Genomic DNA, 25102 nt, shown 5'->3' on the forward strand with positions numbered 1-25102 from the left:
TCTCTTCCAGCCAGAGCCCTTTTGAAACTTTGAATCACCTTATTTGTTTTTCTCTCAATCTTTTTTCACTCTGCTTTATCCTCCCTGGGATCAGGGAGGGGTAGGGAAAACCTGCACAAGCAGTTTCAGGCACAGCAGATTTATAGAGGTCTGCTGGTGCTTTGTTTTGTTTTCCTATTTCTCCCCTAGTACTTTCTAACAGCCTATTTACCTTTTAGACCACTCCTGAGCACTGGGCTGACATTTTCATGAGACTATTTATTGCAATATGAAGTCTTGTTCCTCCATGGTCAGAGTCAGCTCAGAGCCCATCATCTTCTTTGTGTTTTTGGAATGTGCATCACTCCTCAGTGAGTCCCATTTCTCATCTTAATGCCTGTTCCAGCTGCCTCAGAAGGTTTCTCTGCAGTCCTTCACAGCCAGTTTTCATCTCTAGCAGCCTAACTAATATCATCAGCAAATTAAAGATTATTCCTCTTCCCAGGCTGTTTATGAAAATGCTGAGTTGTGTAGTCCCCAGGACACATCTCCTGGATACAGCACAGCAGATCTCCTTCCACTGCATGGATGATTTACACCTGGTTGTATTTCTTATCTTTTAACCCCATTTTTGCCCATGCAGTTTTCTCTCCTTTACAGCTGCTCAATCTCCCAGAGAAGCTTTGGTCCAAAGCCTCTCTGAGCTCCTCACAGGTTGCAGTGACAGCCCTGTCCCTTCCCATCCACTTGTTCAGCCCTTCAGAGCACAGTTGGATTTGTAAGACAAGATTTTGTAAGACAAGATTTTCTAAGACAAGAGTTCCTGGCACAAAAGCCGTGTTGACTCGTCCCTGGCATGTCACAGCTGTTTGGGCACTCGCTCCTAATTACATTTGGAAGTAATTTGTCTGACTTCTGAGTTAGCAATTTGTAGTTTTCCTTTCCCCCTTGCAGCTGCTTCTAAAAGATACATTTTCATCTTTCACAGACCGAGGGTTTTTACTTCTCTTCATTCTTTTATCTTTACATCTATAATCTACATTAACCCTCCTTCTACAGACACTGCAGCACATCAGGCATTTTTAGTCATATAATCTAAAATTGATCATAAAATCATGGAATGGTTTGAGCTTGAAGAGACTGAAAATCATCCAGTGCCACCCCAGCCGTGGCAGGGACACCTTCCCCTGTCCCAGCTGCTCCAGCCCCAATGTCCAGCCTGGCCTTGGGCACTGCCAGGGATCCAGGGGCAGCCCCAGCTGCTCTGGGCACCCTGTGCTTCCCCACCCTCCCAGAAGAATTTAATCCTAATATCACTCATTCTTGGGGTACTGCAACACCACGGACAGAACTCAGCCGGTATAAATGACTAGGCAGTGAATTAGTAACTAGTCACACAGGTTTTCTGGAACCACTCAGATTAGAGTAGTAAATCCCAAATAAATTTAATTGCACCCAAGCTGCAGTTTTTTCCAATACAACTAAAAAGGCAAAAAGACAGAAAGAAGAGGCAAATCAAGCCAGTGCTTGCTGACATTAAGTGCCTTTGACTTGAAAAGGTATCACTAACTTCAGAAATGAAAACAAGAAAGATAACTGGGTTAGAAAGACATTTGCAAGCTGCTTGCACTCTATTGACTTTAAACAAGGAGATAAGGTTGATTCCTCCAACCTTGTTACCTTCAAGGGTGAGTGAACTGTCAGGAAAACCTCACTGCTTGGACAAATCCAATACACTCCATAGGCAGGATGCAGCAATATCTTGCTGTTTTAACTGCCCTCATCTCTTTTGTCTGTAGGTCCCTATTTATCACAGGAAACAAATCCCTGATCTGCTGCTGCCTTTAATTCAGATAATCAGAGAGAAGCTCTATAAAGCCAATGAGGATGGGATGTAAAAGGGATAAGGATGCCAGCTTGGATATTATTTGACTCCCAGGTTTTGCCTATCTCCTGCTGATCTGAGGAGTCCTCTGACACATTCACTAAACTAAATGGAGCAATCTTTGAAGCAGCAGCAGTCTGTTTGGGAGGCAGTGAAGGCTATTTCTGTTGGGAGGTAATTGGCTAGAGGGGAAAAAAAATCCAACAGTGAAGGAGGGAAAGGTCTTGTACCTAAAAACTGAAGCTGCAATGAAAAATACCTAGCCAATATTAATATTTCTATTTATGTAGTGTTGTATATATGGATAGTGAGGCCCTGGCACAGGTGCCCAGTGCAGCTGTGGCTGCCCCTGGATCCCTGGAAGTGCCCAAGGCCAGGATGGACAGGGTTTGGAGCAGCCTGGGACAGTGGAAGGTTTCCCTGTCCATGGCAGTGGTGGAATGAAATTATGGTCCCTCCCAACCCAAACCATTCTATGATTGCACAGTTTCTATGGTTATATAAACATAACATAAATAAATAAAAACATAAATATAAATATACGAATATATTCTCATTGTCAGAAACAAACCTTCAACTAACTCACGTTTTCTTGAGAAAATTGAGCCAAGTTCTCAAACTTCTTTTGAGTTTAACTGATTAGCTAATGCTGGAAGGAACTTCTAGGAACACGAGGTCATGGCCAGTCTGCTGGACAAGGCAGAGTTTGCTCTCTAAGGATGAACTGAGCACATTCTTAACCCAAGCCCTGCCTGAACTTCGGCAACTTGAATATGCTCAAGACTCCCTGCACTGCTGAGACTCTGAGGTTTAAGCTGATGGCATGGAAGCAGAGAAGGGAGAGTCCTGTTTTACACCCAACACACCAAACCAACCCTCCACTGTCAAAAACCTGCAGGCAGGACATGAGCAGTGACTCCCAGGTGGTGTCTTACCTCAGGCTCCCCACAGTCACACTCCTCTCCATCTTCCACATAGCCATTCCCACACTTCTGGCCACCAAAGGACTCCTTGACTTCAGGCAGGTTAAAAAGGCACATTCCCACTCCTTTCTCCAGGCTGTTTTCCAGGTCCTTTCTACTGCAGCTACTGAAGACCATGGGGAATGGATAGCTGGAGAAAAACCACATGGAGACAAAAGGAAGGTTGTTATATGAGATGGAAACCTCTCTCTTCTGTCACATTGGTGACATTTTGGCACATCTGTGCCTTAAACTGAAGATTGTGCTCAGTTTTTATCACACAGAATTGTCATACAGAAATCCACTGAGAAATTGAGCCCAAGCCATTAATACAATTAATGAATTCTGACTATGAGTGAGGGAATTTTCACTTTTTCACTTCAATCTGTAGCTGCTGTTAAGGACTGGAAGTGTTCACATTTGAAATTCCTTCTCCTTCTTTTGCATATGGAGTTTTAATGCAAATTATGATTGTGAGCCTAAAGAAATGCTGGGTTTGCAAGCAGTATCCTGCGTTTGCAGGACTGCAAAATATCCTAATCCTTCTTGGAAAATTCGGCCTCAAACAGCAAACTCATTCATCTTGCTCTGCAGAATGGCAAACTTCCTGCTCTTTTCAGGAAAAAAAAAAGAATAAAAGAAAAAAAACCCCACTGTTACTTGATAAGAGCCTGCTTCTGCAATTCATCAAAGCTGAGCTTGGGAACTGCATGATTTAAGCAAAGACAGTTTTTATTTTAGATCAGCAGGACTGTAAGGATATTGTGCTCCTGTTTGGAATTCCCGCTGCTGAGTGCAGGTCTCGGCCCCGCTGTGCAGCTCCCGTTCCTTTTGCACAACACCCAGGCACACAAAACAACCCCGTGCAGTACAAATCTCAGCAGATCACTGGTGTTTTCCTCTGGCAGAACTGAATTCCACTTCTGCTGGCGACTGTTTGCAGCATCCTCAAGGGATGAGCACGCGACACGCAGGCCTGGCCGACAGCGCCGCGACCGAAGGGCCGCCGTGCCTGCTCTGTGCTGGCAAGGAATCGCAGCCATGGAACGCTTTGGGGTGGAAAAGGACCTGAAGACCATTTCATTCCACCTGCAGGGACACCTTGGGTGCTCCAAGCCCCATCAGCCAGGCCTTGGACACTTGCTGTGCCTGCTCCATCCACAGCTTCTCTGGGCACCCTGTGCCAGGACCTCCCCACCTTCACAGGGAGCAATTTTCCCAAATATCTCACATTGAATCTTTGTCACAAACACCTTGTAAAGCAGCTTTTCCCCTCAGACTTGATACCTTTGTCACTCCCTGGTCCAGCAATAACTCAACATTTCAGCAGCTCAGGAACCAACCTGGCAATTTCACTTTACTCACTGACTGCTTTGTGCCACCCATGTGTTATTAGGATTGTTATCTTTGCAGACAAGCAAGAAAACAGATAGAAATAACAGAAATTCTGCACTGCTGAACTTCAGACTTCTATTAATCTCCTGGTGTTTCTGATACCCTCAAATGAAAAGCTTGTTTTGGGAGTGATGATGCCCGCAGGTCTTAGAAAGGGAAAATTTCTGTTAAAAAGAAAGAAATGTTTGGCAACTACAAACGCAATAGAGCTTCCTATGCTGACATAAGGAAGTTAATTAGGATCTTCTAGAAGGTTATGGATACATTACAGAACAGAATATATTTTGTGCCTAGTTAAAATTACCTCTTTTACAGTTTCTTTTGCAATAAAACAGCCAGCTCATTGGAAAAGAACATAAACATGAGTCTGAAGAAGAAAATAATTTTCCAATATCACTATAGGGCTTGTCAAGTTAAACTAAACAGTTTTGAGTTTCACTGACATATGACTTCAGAAAGCTAATAGGCATCTCCATGTAATAAGTTGATTGCTGGAAAATATCAATGTTTCAGAAAAATTACAGAGTCTAAGATAAATAAAGAAATTTCAGAATAGCAGGAGGTAGGAGCCAGGCTGTTAGCTGGGCCCCAAAGGAGGACAGGGAAGGTACTCAGAGTAATGGAACAGAAAATAAAGGCACTTGGAAAACTACTGACCATTTTATATTGAGCAATTGGAGATGCTCTTAATAGCACACCACAGACTTCTGCCCTACTCTCAGTGTGTCTGGGAAGAAACCTCACAAAATTCTGTGTACGTGACAGTGAACAGGTAGATGGGCGCACATTCCTGCCAAACGGCAGGAAAAAACAAAGAAACCCAGATATATCTGGCTGCTAAATCCTGATGAGGGCTTGATCAGACACGGCCCTCATATCAAAGTGTGAATAAATGAATACTGCATCATCCAGGCAAGATCCTGCTCTCACTGGCACTCTGATATCCACTGGGGTGAGACAAGGAGACACACAGGGAAGGAAATCCATTGAGGAACACAATCAATGCAGATTTCCGTGTGAACACCTCTCAGCCACACACAGATCATGAGAACAGCTCACCAGGCAAACCTGTCCGTGTTTTGGGGCTGTTCCTTTGCATCCCTGCATTCCCAGGATCATTAGCGTGGATGTGAGGTGTGTCTGTCCATCAGCAGGAGGGCAGAGTCCTCCCTCTGTGACAGAGGTGAAATTGTGTTATTGCTGATAAATTAGCTTTATGTTTCCCCCAAAAAAGGAACTTCAAGCTGTTTCCTATTTAGAACTCATAGCTCCATTCATCTTCTGGCTTTTCCTGCTCCTGACACCGATTTCCTCAACTGACATCAGTGCAGCACATGGCACATGATGACATTTCCTGAAATGCTTCTTCTTTACCAAGTAATTCCCAAATAAAACAGTAAAAACCCAGAAATAAACCCAGCTGGTGGAAACAGAGAAACTTCAGGGTAGGCACACCATGCAAGAGAAGTTCCCACATGAACTGGTGCCAATTGGTATTTCATTGGAAACTTGATTGATCTTTGATGTGAAATTCTGATACACAACCGGTCTTTTTTGACCAATAAAGTTCCATGTAACAGCCACAGCACTTGACTGTTGTGATTTTAGGCTGTATTTTGTCTGTCTTTGCAATTTTAAAGCTGTTTCATCAGAAGAATGAAATCCCTGGCAGATGGGATGGGAAGGGAATGTCAGAGGTGCTCAAACCAATGTTGGAGTGGACCTGGAGCTTGTGAAAAATGACAAAGGAATGGTGATGTGAAAGGAATTTGATCTCTAAACAAATGCAGGAGTTTCCTCCCACTGTCCTGTAAAGAGGCTTCTGATCTCACCTGGAAGGAGCTGCCTTAGGGTGGGAGAAGGAAAAGGGGTCTCCACAGTAAAGTCAGTCCTTGACCTGTCTCCAAGATTTCAGTAATATCTAAACAGGAATGTTTGTGCTTTCTGTGGTAGCTCAGACACTTATTCTGTTGGAATATCAGCTCATAAACACCATGAGAGAACATTCCAGAGGTAAAAAATTCATCAGCAGTCTTTATACTCCATCCATCTTCACTCCAGACATTTTCTGTTACAGATCCTTATTTTTTTTTTACAGCTGGAAAGAGAAAGTACACCTTAGTCCAGCCTAACTCTTACTCTAAAATGCTGTGTCCCATACATTTTTGTATCTGTAGATGTAATACAAAATGGATCATTTTGTCAAACCTCTCTGCCTGTGGGTACAACTCCACAGAACTCAAATTGTTCCCAGCACTGCCATCAGTCTCCTCAGTGGCTTTACAGCAAGGAAAATCACTACAGTCTTTTTACCCCTCTTGAATCCACAGCATTCCTCGGTGTCTCCTTGGTGCTTAAAAGATGTGTTTAATCCCCAGCAACAAATATCCCAGTTTCCAACAAAAACAGCTTTGCCTACTCCTGCAAATAAGACCTTCACTGTCATCAGAGGATCCCTGGTAATCGATTCCTTGGGAAACAGAGCCTGGGCTTGTCCCATTCATTTATATTTCAAGCACCCCAGCCCTCCAAATGCCAGGTTCCTTTAGGCAGTTCTGCATTTAGCCTGTATTAGATGGCTCCTTCCATTAACTAAGTGAAGTGGCATCAGCACCCTGTCAACTCCCATTTCAGAAGAGAGGATTCTTTGTACCAGCACCTCGTTGCCCAGCACAGGCTGCTTTTCTTTTCTTTTTTTTTTTTTTTCTCCCAGAATATAAAAGCTCATCTCCATTTCAGAGGAATTCCCCTTCCTCAGGGGCTGAATGACAGGAGGGTACAAACCCAGGAAATTTCAGGCTGAGGAGATGAGACAGCCAGAGCACTGAGGAGAGATGATGCTGATCCGGGCAGGGCACGGATCCAGCCTCACATCCAGCACCGGTGCCACTGCTCAGGCTGGTGGGATGATCCCATCACTGTCCTTCCCACTGCTCCATCTGAAATACTCCTGGAGGGGCCTTGAGCTGCAGGAGACCCAAACCCCTCCAGCTGCATTGCAGCACCACCTCAGGAACAGTGGAACTCCTTTGGTTCCTCCAAATCCTGGCTGTCTACGTCTCAGAACCTCCTCTGAGGGTCCACCTCCTCTGAGCTCCTCCACCATCAACTCAACAGATTTTTCTGTTTCCCAACAAGCATCACTGAAGGGGTAACACAGTGATTCTGGGAATTCTCTATCCATTGCACAGGAGGATCAACTACAGGCTCATCATATCTTAAAAACATTTTGATTATTATGATTATCACTATCCAATCTCACTTTTTATTTCTTATTCAAGAGCTGCAGGATTTTTCTCAAGGAACTGCATTGTTCTGTCCCAAATGTTGGTGTATACACACACACAGACAATATATGTATATACACATCTATTTATAGGGTTCATTTCTTCCAGTTCACATCACAACCTGATTATTCAGCATTATGGCAATGTTTATACAGAGCCTTTTACCAAAAGACCCTGAAGTGTTTTACAATTATTCACTCAATTAAAATGCACAAGAGCCCCAAAGAGCTCTGTTAAGTACCACCAGACCTCCCTCCCTGAGGTAATATGATAATTGCAGATTTTATTAATTTTAAAAGGGACATTTTTATTTTTCATTTTTTTTTTTGGAGCATGCTTAAGGAAACAACTGTTGGCTAGCTAATTTCCAAAGGTGCAGAAAACTGAGACTGAACTTTGCCCAGAATTCCTGAAAATCCAAACCTGAGGGGCCTTATCTGGAAATAGCTCTGGCACCAGCTGTACTTTTTAGGAGCATGAAGGTACTCAAGGACAAGAGAGGTGTTGAGTCAGAAGCTTCCCTAGTCCAACACCTGAATTTCCAACATTTTCCATGACAACACCTTGTCTGAACTGACCACCACAGAGACTTTGTGTCTTCTGGAAACAACTTTTTATGGGTCTGTCATGACCTGAGCACCCTTTGAGATTCAGAAATATGAATATTTACTCTCCTTAATCTCCAAAATTCCTGATTTTTGGCTCACAACTGTAGGGGAGAAGTGCAACGCAGAACCTTGTACTGGAGGATGGAGATGTGAGTCTGAATTTGTTCAGACTCTGCAGATGTCTGAGACAGAAATATGTGATGTTTTCTGTTGCATATCACACTTTTACATGAGAACATAAAAACGGAGGGAAATTCAATTAAAGAACAGGGATAGGGATAGGGTAGCTTTTGTTAATACGGGTATAAGTAATTTTTCCATGGAAAAAATGGCAGCACTAGAGGGAGCAACCCAAGAATAAAGCTCTAGAAGGCAGAAACTCAAGCAAACATGAATGTTTCTAGACCTAGGGTGGTGTTGATTTCAAGGAGCTGTGACAATTTTCCAGCCTCCTCTAACTCCTGATCTAATTGACGCAATTCTTTTGCACTGAAAAGCATCCCCCCCTTGGTTTTAACCTCCTCAACGTTATTACTGCTCTCCAGCTTTTGAAAACAACTTTTTATGGGTTCCTAAGAGAGATGAGCCTACCAGAATAAAAGTGAATTTGCTATTAGATGACATTTTTTTGACACTCCAGCTCTTCTGTACAGCAAGTATGTTAATGAATTAGTAAACATAAAGAACTTCACAGAATTAGGTGTCAAGCAGGAGATAAAATCCAGTTTTCTTTGATATTGAAATAGGTGTTCAAATACTACAGATCCCTTCATGTATCAAGTTCTGTCACTACACGTTATTTCCTACACCTCACGTTTTAGTAGCAATTGTTTAAAATTAGACAAGTGCCATAATGTGGAAGGACTTTTTAATCCATTATTTACACAATGTCTTAATTTCTAAGTACTTTTGAGGGAGAAAGGCACAAATGCAGTTTTTGACCCCACTGGCACAAAAAAGGGGGAGCTAAAAGGTATCTGCAGATTGTTTCACACCTAAAGCTTTTGCAAACAGCAGATTGGGAAAATTTGGAGAAGGGAGAGCCTTTGGAGGCGGCACATGACAGAGCTTTGCCCAAGACATCAGTCCCAGAGCTGATGGGATCTCTTTCAGGTGATTTGGAAGGATTTAGCTAAAAATGTACAGTGGTTTTATCTACAGATAAAGTATTTAAATGGGAAGTTTGCTTCAAAAGGTAGAGCATGTCTCTGACAACCCATACTTATTTTTCTAGGCTGTTTTTCACTCCCTTGCTCCTCTTTGAGAGTTTTAATCCCTAGAGCACGGATAAAGTAGAGCACGGAATTGGGCCACGTAGTTAGAGATGACATCAAAGCTCTTCTGTCTGAGTTCATGGTCAGTGACTTCAAAACAAGCCCAGATTTCTCCTACAGCTTTTGTCATGTTCACTACACGGTGGCTTCTAACTCTTCCAATAAATAACAGGGAATATATCACACTGGTGGATAATTTAATTGATGTCTGCTTGGATGGCTTGTTGTGGAATTTCCAGGCTTATTGGAAGGAAAGCCTTTCCAGATAAATGTTTAAACTTTGCACATAAATGCCTTAAGTTTGTTTTAATTTTTCCCTGGGGACAGTGCAGATTCCCAGAATGAATTCCAGCAATCTCCCTTCAGGTGCCCAGACTGGACAGCCCCAGCTGAGGCTTGACCTCTCCCATTACACAGAAGGTGAAATTTTAACTACCTGGAATATTCAAAAAGGCAGATTTATAATGCTGAATGTGGGACTTCAGGGAAAAAAGCAGTGACAGAACAAATGCCTGGATGGTTCCCAAAAATCCATTCTGCAAGGGAACAACACTTAATGGCTTTATACAGTATAGACTGCTGTGGCAGTCACAAAACTGCCAAATAAAACATTATTAGCCGTTACTTTCCCTTTGACAAATAGATGGTCAGAGAAGTTTTTTCTTGGAGGAGAGGCCTGTTGTGACTTTCCTTTGTGTTCTGGGGGTGAAGCAATACTAAACCAATTTATCACCCCTGACAGGATCCTGACTCTGTGCTGGAGTTATCTGCATTGCAAAAGCTCCATGGGAATTGAACTCAGACAACTGTTCCTTCTGTTGGAAACCAGACAGCCAAGGAAAGGAGCTATAATCAGTTTGAATTTGCCTCTGGCTCATCTTTTGCTCTGTTTCCTTTTAGACCACTACCTCATTAATAAAAATTTGCTGGATTGCTGAGAGTTCAGGTTTCACAATCTACTGCTTAGAATTTGAGGCTAATCCAATGCTGACTACAGGAAAAGTCAAAAAGCAAGACAGAGCAGAGGGAGGGATGAAAAGGCCGGGTCAGGTCTGGTCCCAGGCTAAGGAAAAGCAGGATACAGACACCCTGTGCCTGCCAGCAGCTCCCAGCAGTGAAGGAAAATCTGGATAAGGAGCATAACCAGAATGCCCCGAGTTTAAATTTGTCACAGAAAACACAACATCCTCAGCATGTGACGAGCAAATAAAGACAAATGGTCCAAACCATTGCTGAAGATCAGCTTCCTGCTGATTTCTGATTAGGGAAAAGGTGCTTTGGTTAGTTCCCAACATGATTTTACAATCTGCTTTTGTTCCAGGCAGTTACATTCTAATTTTCTCCCTTGAAAAACCTTGGAATTGATTTTTTTAAATGGGCCAGGAGCAGACAGAGATGAAAAAAAAAAATAAATCTGACTTTAGGAACCAGATTGATTGAAAGACCTGTCATAAAGAGGGTACTTAGGCTCAGGAGATGGATTTGGGTGAGGATGAGCCAGGACATCAGGTGAGCAGATGAAATGACACCAAGTTAAGGGAAGAGAACCCCAAACAGGGCTAAACCCAACCAGGAGAAACCCAGGCTAGGGAGAAAGGATTTCATAGAAAATCCTGAGTTGGAAGGGACCCACAAGAATCCTCGAGTCCAGCCCTGGTACAGACAAAGCCCAAGGATCAGCCCTCTGGATGGAGCATGTGGAGAAGCTGTTCCACTGGGAAGAGCAGGAGCAGAGAATGAAGTGCATGGAAATGAGATGTGGGTGCTGGAGAAAAGCATCTGAGCCCTGCAAAAAGCTGGGAGTAATAAATACCTGGGGGACAGGCTTATATTGATTTCACTTAACATCTGTACTACTCGGGCTCTTAATAAATCAGGACTCCAAGGCAGAAGGATCACGGCTTAATTTTTTGTTCTTTGGGAAGATCCAAAGGAAAGATAAATGAGGAAAAACAGTGCCAGAAATTAGTCTGAATTTCCCCAGAATTCCCACCTTCTTTTCTTCTGTTAGGAGATAAAAGCTCTTTATCCCATGTCACCTAAAGCACCTCAGACGAGTGGAAATGGAATTCTTTTAAAAAATCCTAAATATATAGTAACAAGGAAATCACTTTTTCTACCTTCCCTTTTCTTTTTCACGGAGCTGGAGCAAAATAAAATTAGCAGCCACAGTGTATTAATTTCATTATTTTAAGCCATGAGGACAGGATGGATCCAGCCATGATCTAAGACTTAGGGATGCTTAATGAGCAAATTAAAACTTCCACTCTCAGGAATGAAAGGCTTTTGATAAATCTGTAAAAAACCCATATGGATCCTGATGAAATCTTGGCCTTATTGAAGTCCATGGGAGTTTTCCTCCCAACTCTGGATTTCTCACCTGGTGGTGGTTGGCTGCCAGGAGAGCGTCAGGGATGGAGATGAGCACAATTTCCATGCCATAAGAGGCAGACAGAAAGGCTCTCCAGGACACTGAAGTTATTTTACCTCTTCATTTTCAGTGCCTTTAGAATAAGTGGTTTCTTATCTTAATCCATCACTGGGGCTGCATCATTCATTTGCAAAGGCTGAAGTGGAGCCTCCCTGCGTTGCTGCCACCAGAACCCCCCAGTAAAATGTGCCCAGCACCCTCTGGCAGGCTTTGACATTAGAAAAGATCAAAAATTACTTTACAGGAAGGAATTGTCAGGGTAAAATCTTCAACATTTTGCACATCTATGCCAGGCACAAAGGGCTCTGTGATTCCCATGACAACTGTGGCAAATGCAGCTGTGGGCACCAGTTAATTACAGGGATTCAGCCTTCCAAGTCCACATCAATTCCTTCAAGTGCTCCTGGGCATACAGCACATGTTCAAAAAGAAGCTTTCATGTGACCTTAAGGATGTGCCCTTGAAGGTATGTTTCCATTTTTAAGCCAAGAATTTGGAATTCATTAACACCAATTAAAACTGGACACTGGGCGCTTAATTTTCCATGCACTTCTCTTCAGATTTATCCCTGCAGGTTGAAAAGTTTGGGGTTTGTTTTCTTTCTTTCTTTTTTTTTTTTATGAAACAGAAAGCCAAGATAAAGGGAAATGTCCTCATATGATTTGTTCTTATGGGTCATAGCAATAGCAGCACTGCAGGAGAAAAATGTCCCTCTCAGAGCTATATTTCCTATGGATATTACAGCAACAAGACAAAAGGCAGCTGAGCTCTCTCATCCCAGCACCCAGGCCAGGAAAAGTGGATACATCTCATGGCAGAAAAGCCTGCTTGTCCTTAAGTATCTGCTATAAATAATCACACCAGGAGTAAAATGTGTTTTCATTTGAGAAGTCACCTCTTTCCTTGTCAGCTTCACTTACAGCAAAGTCATGCTGTCAATCTGTGCGAGTTCTCCTTGAGAATACACCAGCAAAGCCAAATATTTTCCCTTCTAACAGCACATCTACTGAAATGGGAAAGACTAAACTAAATAAAAAGCAATTATCTTTTTTTTTCCTTTTTTTGCCCCATAGTTCTGTGTGCTAATTGCTAACAGTGACCCACTCCTGCAAAGGACTGGGAAAAATTAAATGGATTTCAACCAGCGCTACTAATTCTTCAACACAGATCTTATTTATCACAAAAATTAAATATATCTGCCAGGCATGGAAATTATTAACAAAAAAAGAAGGCCAAATGCACTGCAGATGTGGGGCTACTTGGAGTGAAGGGAAAGACTGACATAAATCTATTCTGTAATCTCGTGGCTGTTTCCTACTAAAGGAAGGACCAGAATGCAATGTGCTAAATTACTGGGGCAGAGGGATATGTTGCTTAAGGTTTTGTTTTTTTTAAAAAAAAGCAGTTGCACTGCTGGCACAACAGACCTAGCTCTGTCAAAAGTAATTTATTACATCAGTATATCAACTTTATTAAAAAAAAAAGAAAAAGACAACAAAGAAGTCTGTGCTGAGATCAGCTCAGTCTGGTTTGGGAACATAAACAGCTTCAGAGTTTAATTAGAAACTGTTTACATCTGAAAGATAATTTCATTTTCCTCAAATTGTAACAAGGTAATTCCAGATAGTTCTGCTGACTCCAGAGTTTAATGGCTCTAAGCTGCCAGACTGAAAAATGCAAGTGAGGTCTGAACAGCTGAAAGCTGACTGAGAGGGGTCAGGAAATTCAGTGCTAACTACTAATGGTTTGATTATCTAACATTTAACAGCTCTGCAGCTACAAGATGCTGCAAGACATCTACAAGAAAAAAAAAAGGAACCACTCAGTAAACTAAAGTGTCCTTTCCCACACTCTATTTCTGATTTCTTTCCTATTTCACCCTGACATTTTGTCTTTTTTAACTTTTTTTGGATTTAATTTGGTTGGGGTTTTTTTGTTTTGTTTTAATCTGGAGAGGTGATGGAAAAAGTGTTTTCCCCTTCAAGTCGGTGCTGTTTTCATGGCATACCTGGCTGTGTTCTGGAGCAGTGTGCTGAAATCTCTGGAGGGTGTTTATTTTCACATCTGAAGACTCCTGTTCAGCCTTTGAGTGACCAAAATGAGGCTGACCTTATGTTCTGCTTCCTTGAGATAATTTTTCAAAAAGGAGAAAAGTGACTGAAACTAATACTCAATACAACAAATGGCACAAGTGATTAGTGCTTTCCCAGCTTGTCCTTAAGAGATTTTCACTATGTTTTATTCATTTAACTACATGTTTATCAAGTGGTTAAATAAATAGTTTTTTCTGTGGCAGCTCAAAACAGACAGATGACAAAATAAGAAAGCTCCTCAGAAAACCCTTGAAGACCCAAACCCTCTGAGCCCAGCAGCTCTCCAGGAGCCCTCAGCCACCCTCTAAGATGCAAATATTCACTTGTGCAGTGTAAAACCAGCATTGCTGCCACTGGCCTGCTTTTGATGTGCAGCCCTAAACCTCATTAATGGTAATGAGGGCTCCACAGGGGAGCACAGACCTTCAGCACCATCAAAGCACAGCAATTGTGGAACACTTTAATTATGGGGTGCTGCTCCCCCAGACACTGCCCTGGGGGAAGGAATGGAGGAGCTGCTGAACCCCCTCAGCCTGACCCAACCCTGCTCTTCACCTCCCCCAGTTCCATCAGGAGAACTGCACTCCTGGAGAGCCAGGCAGATCCCTGAGGAATCCTCATTAATCATCATCCTCCTGCCTCCACAAACCCTGCTTTTCATTTGGGTGGCTCCCTTCACCTGGATTTTCACACAGCTCCCAAAAATGCTGCTCCAGTTCACCAGAGGAGGAAGCAAGCTGCAGCACAGGAGAAAACCAGGTTTGGGTTTGCGTGCACAGGCCAGTTTCTCTTCCCAAACCCACATTTCCACCAGAAATATCAGATGGTTTTGGACAGAGGCCCTGTACACAGATATAATTCATACACCCATGATCTGACACTTCACTAAGGAATATTCACTGATCCAGGCTGTGACACCTCAGTGGCTCTGGGGAATATTCCAGATGCATCCCTGGACCCCAGAATTTGGGGAAGAGGGAGTGTTCTGGTGCTGGACTCCTGCAGTAACAGCTGCATGTGAATGCCAAAGCTTCTGCCAAGCCTGTCCTTGCACTGAGCGCAAACTCCAGAGAAATCCTCCACATCTTAGCCCTGCAGAGATTGAATCAGAGCCCTTACACCAGGAAAATCAGCAGCACCTTCCAGAGAATGGAACAAGCACAAAATGGGAATGAGGGCAGGAGGAGAAAACAAATGAACAGCTATTTTAGATGTCTCTGATAATATATTTGCTACCACAGAGGCTGTCAATAGAGGGGAGCCAATAAAACCAGCTGTTCCCTGCCAGCAGAAATGGGTGTTTATTTATAAAAAAGCACAAAATAAAGTGTGAGGCACCTCTCCTTGGCCACTGAAGAGAGCACATGAAAGCAAAGCATTAAATTAACTGTTCCTCACTTGCAGCAGCACTGCCTTTCAAGAAAATCTTGGGAATTGGCCTGTGGAGAGCAAACATTCCCTGAGCTCATCCTGGGATACCTGGACCACTTCTACAATGGACCCATGGACCAGCTCATCCCCAGGGAGGCAAACAGGAACGTTCACATTTGCTGTATCTCCTGTGCAACTCTTCGTGCCACTTTGAGCTCCCCACAGACATCTGGTACATCAGGAAAAAACCACTCTGTTTCCACTTAAATATTTTATCTCACCTTAATTACCAGTGATGTACTCAGTGTTCAGTGCAGAATATCTAATTGCTCCTGGAGGGAATTAAAACCTGGTTAGTGCTGAGGCTCTTTTTCAGTGGTACCTGGAAGAAGCCCACCTGATGGTCCTTCCCACGGTTAATTTTCCTCCATTTCTCCTCAGCAGTGCTTAATTTGAGTCATTAGTTTAATTTGGGACCATCACTCAACTGAGTCTTAACAGATCACCTTTGCTCTCACTCTCATTCACAAATAGGCAGCTTCCCATTGTCTCTCTGCTTTAATTCTAACATAAAGGTTTTAATTTTCTTCAAAATTTACTGATAACGGCAGGGGAATTTTTGGGACTGGTTAGAAAAATGCCTTCTCCAAATTGCAACAGTAAATGAACTCGTATTTTTCTATGTATGATTTCTACTCTGTGCTCTTTCTGTGTTCCTAATTGGTCTCCTCCCCCAGACCCTACCTCCAAAAAGAATTAAATAATAATTAATAATATAATTAAAGTGAAATTGTGTACTGAAAGGCAATTACTCAAAATTAGCTGTTCTTTTTTTCCCATGAGGCACCGTACCATGAAATTCCTCTAAAATAATAATAATCTATAGCTGACAGGTTAAATTGATCTCATTTCTCCTTTTTTTTCCCACTCATGGTCATCACTACACAAAACAGGAATTTCCACCAGCCCAAACCCCACTTCCCTGCAACACTTACAGTCATATTTATCTGAGTAAATTCAATTTAAAATCCGAGTGAGAGAGAACCACAGAGTGACTTTAAATTCTAGCTGTGAAAATTGGAAATGGGAAGACAAGATCCAAGATAAGAACAGGGGGAAAAAAAAGGCAGGCAAAGGGGTTTGAGTCATTCTTGACTTTTCAAAGGGAGCATCACACAGCAGGAACACGACAAAGGGGAGTTGTTGTGCGAGGAAATATCCTAAAGAAGCTGCTTCCACCTTCCTGTGCCTGGCCCAGACCTTCCTGTGTTTCATCAAGGGATGTAAATCAGAATATGCCTTGGAACTCTGGGAAAAGAGGAAAACCAGGTGTGCTAGGGGCCTAGATTAAAGTGAAAGTTTTCCAAGAGATGTTCTTTCATTCAGAGTTTGTTAAGCAAATGTCAATAGCCATTGACACATCTCACACATCAGATTTTCCACTTCTTGAATATCTTGAAACAATAGTCCATACAGCATTTATATTTTCCTCAGTATTTGAAATTATTTTGCATTTATTTAATCTTTTCTCCATCATGGGCTTTGAGGAGAACCTTCCAGATCAATGTGAGGTGTTCCACCTCGTAACAAATGTCCAGAGAAAGAAGTGGGGTTTAGGGCATTAAGACAGACCTGAGAGAAATCTCCACCATTCCCATTTCCATGTGCAAAGGGGATTGGGGGGGAACACCACAAAGCCTGACCTTTCCCCATTTTCCACCAGCTTGTGTCTATGGGAAGGCAGAGATGGAAAAATGGCTCTGTCCTGGGAGACATTTCCATTAGCCCTGGCTGGGATGATCCAGCAACAAGAAATGAACCTGGGAAGAGCAAACCCTTCCACCAGGGGCCAGGGGGAGAGGATTTTGTTATTGCAGGAATGGGCATCCCAAAGGGAAAAAAACAACTGTAGGATCAGCATGTGAATGGGCTCGGTGAAACTGCCCATCCTTGGAGGATTCCTGCCCTCATTAACCTCCCCCAGGAAGAGGAAATGAAAGGCATCAAGGAACATTCCCTGTGAGAGGGAAGAACAAATTTCCAGGAGAAGTTCAACCTTTGAGTTTACAGGAGGGGAGAACACTAACTATCAAAAATTTGCTTCCCTTAAGGCTGCCAAAAAAATCTCAAACACATCTGAACTCAATATATCAACATTCTAGTGGAAGCTCACCTGGCTTCAAACCCCATGGAGACCCCTGTGCTCAACATTGATGAAGAGGGACGTGTAAAAAGTGCATTTCCAAAATTGTTAAATTAACAAGCGCTGCTAATTGGCAGCATTTTGCTCTGCAGTGCTGAATTCTGCTCACATTTGCAGGGGTACAAATCCAGCCCAATGCCTTGGGATACACCACAACTCCTTGGGATTTTCCTGGCAGAAGGAATATTTTCACTCCTAAGAGGCCACGATTTAGGGAGATATTTGGGAAACAAGTGGAATATTGAAATGGCCTCACTGGCTCAGCCCAGTCCCTTCGTTTCCAGATAATGAAATCTCAGTAAAAAGATTCACAGATCTCTCTAATATTCCATCTTTTTCACTTGAAACAGTCCATGTACAAGACAACTAAAAAACCTGGAGGAATATCATTATAACAGATGCATAAAAAAGAGGAAAATGTGTATTAAATATTCCTTACTGATATGATTAGTATCAATATTAAATATATTTAAATATTAATATTCTGTAGTACTAAATACTAATTTTACTACTAAATATTCCTTATTTATAGTATTTTTATAGGTACCACCCCTGTTCCTACAGAAGAATTTATGTGATTTTCATAGCAGATATTTGAATCTCTAAAAGTCCTGTATTGACACAGATTTGTGGGGTTTTGTGCTGGAATTCACGTTATAAAACATACATTTTGTTAAAGCAGTATGTCTTTAGACATTTGTAGCTCACACACAACTGGTGCTCATCTTGCTGGTATCTTTGAAGAATAAAAACTATAGGAAGCTGATTAAAGGATAGATCCAACAGATTTTAAATTCTACTCTAATCCCTGGAGGTTTTTTCCCACCAAGACACAATTTCCAAGACCTCTTCAAAGACTGAAAGAGAAGAATCAAAAGAAATTACAATAATTGATGAAATCCCTTTTAAGTCAACAGCCTTAAAACATTCCCTTTTGTGCATGACCACACCAATGACTCCAAAGTTAAATTCTGGTATAACAAAGTTACCTTCTGGTATAACTTAGATATTTCCTACTTTTCACAGACATCAGATAAGGACTTCTCAGTGCTTTTACACTACCTTCAGCTAGATTTTTTTTTTTATTCCACTTACTAAAGCTACCTTAAACCAATTAGAAAAGCACAAAGTCAGTGCAGTGAGTACACTGAGAGCAGGCTGTCTCTCTAAATGGATGTGGCATGCTCTTAGTTTTGATTTTTTGGCTATTTCCAGAGTGCATTTGAGATAAGGAACATTCATTTGGCCTTCCCTTAACAGACAAACACTTGCAGAGAAGGAAACTTTTCAGTGTTCTTGCAGTAATGGTGCTGGAGGGAATATTGCTGTTGGTGAGACACGTTGGGTAATTAAATATTCAAAGTGCTAATTTGAAATTGGTGAGATGCAGCTTGGCTAAAGGCATGAAGTGTTCTCCAGGAATATTTATCACAGATTGACAGCACAGTGTCAAGATAAAGCCTGAGGCTATAAACCCAAAGTCAAAGTTTCTATTTCTAAATCAATAATCAGTGCAAACAATCAGCCTGCTCAGGGCTGTGAAGGCCACAGCTCTTCCTCAGGCACAAGCTGAATGCAGAGTTTGGTGAAAATCCAAAGAGGGCATTACAAGGTGGAGCTGACTCTGCCCAAACCCATGGGGTGCTGGGGGTGGGCAGAGCCTTCAGCCTGGAAGGTGCTCCAGAAACCCCAGGGGTAGAGCTCAGCTGTTTGGAGACGTCTCCAAGGGATGAGGAATGGAATATCCAATTCCTCCTTTCCTGAGGAACACTGAGGGGACACAGCCTCGCTGGGACCTCGCCCTGAGCCAACCCAAGCCCAGTGTCTGGACTGGCACATCCAGCACCCAGGACAGGATCTGATACACCCAAAGGACTCCAGCGTGAAGGAAGAATGAGGAAGGAGCTATTTAATGTCCCTCTCACCAGATGAGTTCAGAAAGTGTCCAGAAATTTCTGTCCTGAGAGCATCCCTGTGTTTATTCCAAAGTGGAGCAGCTGGATGCAGAATCAGGAACCCAGCTGAGTTGACAGAGGCTGCAGTGCTTCCTTCAGGAGCTCCTTGCCCAGCCCTGCCTGCCCACTGCCCACTGCTCACCACCAGCTCAGCTCAGAGCCTGTCACTCTGTCCCCACAGTGAGCACACAGCCCTGACCTGTGCAGGATGCAGTTCCATGGGGATAAGTTCCACCTATTGTCTCAAAAGAGCCAGCTATTTTTCTTTTCCAGACTGTAGAAATCCCTCTCGTTCTCCTCCACTCTCACAACTCTCTTTTGTTTGTCTCTCAACTTGCTGTGCTTGGCCTCTGGCCACAATCCTGATTTCTGCCCTGATGGAGGGTGACAGCTTTGCCTTTGAAGGAATTCCAAGGCTGCTGTTGGGCTGACCAGCAGGGAACATCCCTGCCCAACATTCCCTGGCCTCTCCCAGATTGCTCCCCTTCTTTCCCAGAAACTTGCAGTCTTGGAAAAGGCAGAGGGAGAGCTGATCACAATTCCCAGAAGAGTTTTTTAAGCAACAGATGAACTTTAAGCACACAGAGTGAATGCTGGAGCTGGAAGGGACATCAGAAAACATCCAGACCATCCTCTTGTCCTAAGGCACATCCAGCTGTACCTACACTGCTGGCAGGTATTTCACTGGTTCTTACTGGATTCCAGTCCCAGGCAGCCTAATGCCTTCATCTGGCCCAGTGTTACCATCAGAGAGCTTTGGAAAACCTTACTTCAATTTAATCCTTTCAGTCCTAGTCTGGACATGGACTTGGGGAACTCATTCCTCATATCCTTGGGTTTCAACAGGAATTTAAAATCCATCCCTGCAAGAAGTGACAGCTCAGTCTGCCCAGGGTGTGTGAAATGTCAGTGTCTACAAAACACTCTTGTCCCTTGGCAGAGTGCCTTTGCCACCAGCAGAGCCTCCCCTCAGTGCTGACAGGGAATCAGGGAATATCCTGAGCTGGGAGGTGCCCACCAGGATCATCGAGTCCAGCTCCTGGCCCTGCACCCACAGAAGGGACTGCAGCTTCACTGGTTTTTATTTCTCACCTTTCTAATCTCTTTTCTTGGAAGATCTCCCTCTGGACACAGAGCAGCCTCAATCCCACTGACCTTGCAGATTTAATTTTCTCACATGCTGAAACTGCTCCACACATATCACAAAAGTTTGTGCAAAACTGAAAACAAAGAATTTGCAGAGATTCTAGGAGTGCATTTCCTGCATTACTGAATTTCCTACCCACTCATCTCAGCCTTGGCTCATTTCCTATTGTGACTGATGCTCAGCTGGCAAGATGAGAGAAGGTGAAATTCTGATTTAACACCTGCAATGCAGTTTGTTTGGTTGTGGATTGTTTTCTTTTTTAAATTAACCAGTTGCTTACAGCATTTTTGTCTCTCACATTGTTAACCCAGAAATAGAAAGGTGCAATAGTACATGTTGTGCTCTGATAACATATAATTCTTTAAGGCTGGGGAGGATAACTGCAACAAGATTTAACAGGTGTTGAAAAATCTTTTCCTTTTTTTACCTTTCAATGTTCCTGAGGCACAAAATGAAACCAGAGACGTCCCAGCAGCTCGCCAGTCTCAGTCTGGCACTTACCCAGTGGAGGGGTTCATGATGCAGCCCCCTTTATCAGTGGATGCTTTGCAGTTGCAGCCTCTCTCCAGTGTGTCGTGATTCATCCCAAAATTGTGCCCCAGCTCATGAGCCAGCGTCACTGCTGCACCCAGAGGGTTTTCTGAGTGATCCTTCAAAAAAAAATCCACAGGAGAGCCGGTCAATCCAGCACACAAACCCAGCTCAAGGCACATATTCCCCCTCTAAGGTCCTATTGCCTGTCCTGTGAAATGTTTTAGAAGTTTAGCAGCTGAAGTAACTCTGTTGTTAAATAAACTCAGTTTTAAATTCATCCATGTATAGGGCAGAGTGGGAATTTCAGGACAGCCTTTCTGGCCACCCAGTTTCCCCATCAGACATTTGAAACCATTGAGCAGCTGTGAACTTCTCTTTATTTGGGCTAAAAATTCTGCTGTTCAAGAAATCCCCCGAAGTCCCAAGTCCCAGCAGTGGCAGGGAGAGGTCACCAGACATGGAGTGTTGGAAAGGGCAATAATTTATGGGTGAGGATGAGTGTGATGAGGGAGGAGATCCTTCATGTCAGGAGGCAAATTAAAAATGCAGTAAAAGATTTCACTCAGTCTATTTAATTTCCTTCAGACTGTTTCTTTAATATCAGAATGTCCAAGATTTCACAAACCTTTTTAAGAAAAACCCATGACCTTTAAAAATCTCCTTTTTAGAAGAAAAGGCCAAAGCAAGCCAAAATCTTCCATGGCCTCTTGTTAACCTATGAATACTCTAAATGTTGAAAGTGTCAGTTTGAAATTTTAACATTAATCCATGTTTAAATGCTGATTTTTGGGACAATCCTTTCTGAGAAATTCACTGCATGATTTGATTACAGGCTGCTGATCAGAATGATGTTTTGGCTTAACCACAAGTAAGAGACCTTTCCACACTGATCATTTTCCTCGAGGGAAAAAAAATCCACTACACTTGTAAGAAAGCTTTCCCTGAAGGCATGAACATGTAATATAAATGCATGATCCACTATTTATCAGTCAGTAAATGGAATTACTGTGTACAGCTGCCTGCTCTAGAAGCGTGCATGAATATATTCACTTTAAATAACTCTTCCAGCATCATCTAAGCCAAACTCCAGACTAAAATGAAGTGAAAGGTAAAATAGTCTAAAACATTATCTCTGTACTAATGGAGGCCTTAATACATGAATTGGGGTAGATTTAGGAGTTTCTTCTTTCATCTGTCTGGGATAATATTTTTAGTAAATAATTTCTCAAACAGCAAACAAAGTCAAGAGAGAACACAACCAAAGTGCTCCTTCTGCAACTGGAATTGACTCAAAAGAATTTTATCTTTTCACAAAATGTCTCTTTTTAAAAATTCTTTTCCTGAATTTTAAAATCTTTATATTAAATTCTTGTGACAGCCAGTTTGTGTGCACTTTGTCCTGCACACCTACATAATGAGATATCTTATCCAGATACTTGTCTGATACAGATTTATCTTTATCACACAGTAATTGATGGAATAGTTAGAGAATTCAGTGTAATTGTCATAAAAAGAGCACAACCTTTCACTCAAAATGCAGGGCTGAAGATTAGGAAAACAGAAAAATAATTCCATGAAATTTACCACTGACTGGTTGGATGATGCCTTGAAATTTGGGTTATCTGGTCAAGACAGAAACTCCTCACTGAGCCACACAGACATACAGCAAAATGAGCTCAGACTTTATTTTTCCAGTATCTCCTCCACTTACTGAGCAGTGATTATATTTCTCTGAATACTCTGAAGCTGTCAACTGAAACTAAAAACAAGGATTCACACAGTCCACTACAGAAGTAGAGCAATAAATGATGTGAAATGTAATTTGGGACTTGAATAGGCAAACAATCCAGCCCATGCAGTTCTCATTACTTGCTCACATCCACTAGGAATGCAATTTTATCAGCTTCTAGAGAGGGGTTTTAAAAGGAGGAATGTGATGCCTCAGCAAAAGAGGTTATTTGAAGACAGCATAAATGAAGATTATCAAAACAAACAGTGACATGTTCCATTTGATACTGAGACCGTTTAAGTTTCACAAGGACTAAAGAAATGAATAGCAATGTGACTTTGATTTATTCCACCAGGGTCTTTCAAAGTTAACTTGAGCAGTAAAAGTCATTACCAAACACATTTCACAACCACTGAATAAGCAACCATCTACTGTTAAGACATTATAAGCTGTTTCACAAAACATGCAGCTGCTTTCAGCTGAATTCTGCTTTATTCTGCCGGGATTTAAATCAAATCTTAATAATTACATACTGTCACCTACAGCTCCACCAGGCAAATGCCCTGCTCCTGGCACTTTCAGTGTGTGCTCACTCGGTTCATAGAGTCACAGAGTGGTTTGAATTGGAAAGGACCTCAAAAATCATCCAGTCTCACCCCACCTTCCCCTGTCCCAGCTGCTCCAGCCCCAATGTCCAGCCTGGCCTTGGGCACTGCCAGGGATCCAGGGGCAGCCCCAGCTGCTCTGGGCACCTGTGCCAGGGCCTGCCCACCCTGCCAGGGAACAATTTCCTCCTAATATCTAATCTAAATCTCTCCTCTGTAAGTTTAAAACCCTTCTCTCTTGCCCTATCAGTATCTGCCCAGATAAAAAGTCACTTTCCTCTTCCCTCAGAAATATTTTACTTTTAAATCCATGAATTCAGTGGGCAACCTTTGGAAACAGAAGAATGAAGACCGAATCACGTCAAAGACTCACTTTAATGTCAACTTCTCTTTGGTTTTTCTATGACACTACAGAAACTTCACAGGAAAATGAAATTATAAAGGTCTTGTTAAAGCTTCTCAAACTCACATGGCTGCTCTTCCTGCTTTGAGTTCCTCTGAAAATTAATGGGAGACAGGGTGTCACCCACTGAGAGAACTCAGCCCTACAGAAAAGAGACAGGCAGGCTCCCAGGCAGGCAGGACAGAGGAATTTAGATCATAAAGCAGAGCTGACTAACTGTAAAAAGAACCAGGAAAATCACATCAGACAAGAGTCACTCCAGATTTTGTATTCAAACGTCATTTCTTACGCAGTCTCTCACTGTCTTTTCTTCCAGAACAGGTGTGGGAGCTTTTGGTTTAAAGTGTTGGGGGTGGGATGGGTAAGAAATTGGCTGAATTATGAGGTTGGCCAAATGTTCATTTATGCAGTGCTGAGACACCTGAGCCCCTCAGCTTCCCAGGCTAAGAGTGATTCATTCCTTCATAGAATCACAGAATCTTTTAGCTTGGAAAAGACCTTTAAGATCATGGAGTCCAACCATTCCCCAGCACTGCCAAGGCCACCACTGACCCATGTGCCCAAGTGCCACATCCACACAGCTTTAAAATCCCTCCAGGAGCAGGGACTCCATCCCTGGGCAGCTGTGCCAAGGTACAGGTACCAATATACATAAATATGTTTTGTCTATGCCTGAATCAGCCTTTGCTAACTCAGGGGATGCTTGGGCAGCTGCACTTTTGGGTTTTGTTTGTTTGGATTTGGCTCCTTTTTGAGGATTTGCTTAAAGAGTTGTAGAACATATCTGGTTAATCTGTGCAAGTTTCAAGTTAATTTGCTCCTCAAGAGCTTAAATTCACTGAGTCCCTTGGTAATATCGTGCTCCCCTTCATGACAGAAGCTTCAGCCTGGCCCAGGATCCATCCACAGAGCCTGGATATAAATCAGTCCCCTCTCTATGAGAAAAAGATTTTCTAAAGAAATGCTGATTCTTGTTCTTGTTACTGGAATGAACTATTTGTAATTATTTCTCTTTAAAATGACCATTTCCAGAGTGAAGAGAACTGATTTGGCAGTAAATGATACTGTGGGGTGTTTTAAATCTTATGCTAAAAATTGAAAGGACAAGAAAGTCATCATTAAGGGCATCTCTGACTGCAGATAAAGCCAAAGCAGTGACTGCAGGGCTGAGAGTCAGATGGGTAAAATGGGGCTGTCTGCCTCCTCTGTGCCTTTACCAAGGCTTGGGGGTGCACTGGGAG

The 25102-nt window shown here is 42.6% G+C and overlaps 1 protein-coding gene across 1 annotated transcript in view; it reads right to left on the reverse strand.

Moving 5' to 3' along the window:
* ADAM12 (ADAM metallopeptidase domain 12) overlaps window positions 1-25102 on the reverse strand; it is a 169929-nt gene that overhangs the window by 25440 nt on the left and 119387 nt on the right. Inside the window, exons 11-12 of the mRNA XM_005528869.3 lie at window positions 21092-21240; window positions 2800-2977 (exon numbers count right to left, since the gene is read on the reverse strand). Of these exons, the coding sequence (XP_005528926.2) occupies window positions 2800-2977; window positions 21092-21240 (327 nt within the window). The remainder of the gene's footprint in view (window positions 1-2799; window positions 2978-21091; window positions 21241-25102) is intronic.

Source organism: Pseudopodoces humilis, chromosome 9 (genome assembly GCF_049639895.1).
Source record: "Pseudopodoces humilis isolate 2021_Gansu_Grassland_sample_001 chromosome 9, ASM4963989v1, whole genome shotgun sequence".
NCBI lineage: Eukaryota > Metazoa > Chordata > Aves > Passeriformes > Paridae > Pseudopodoces > Pseudopodoces humilis.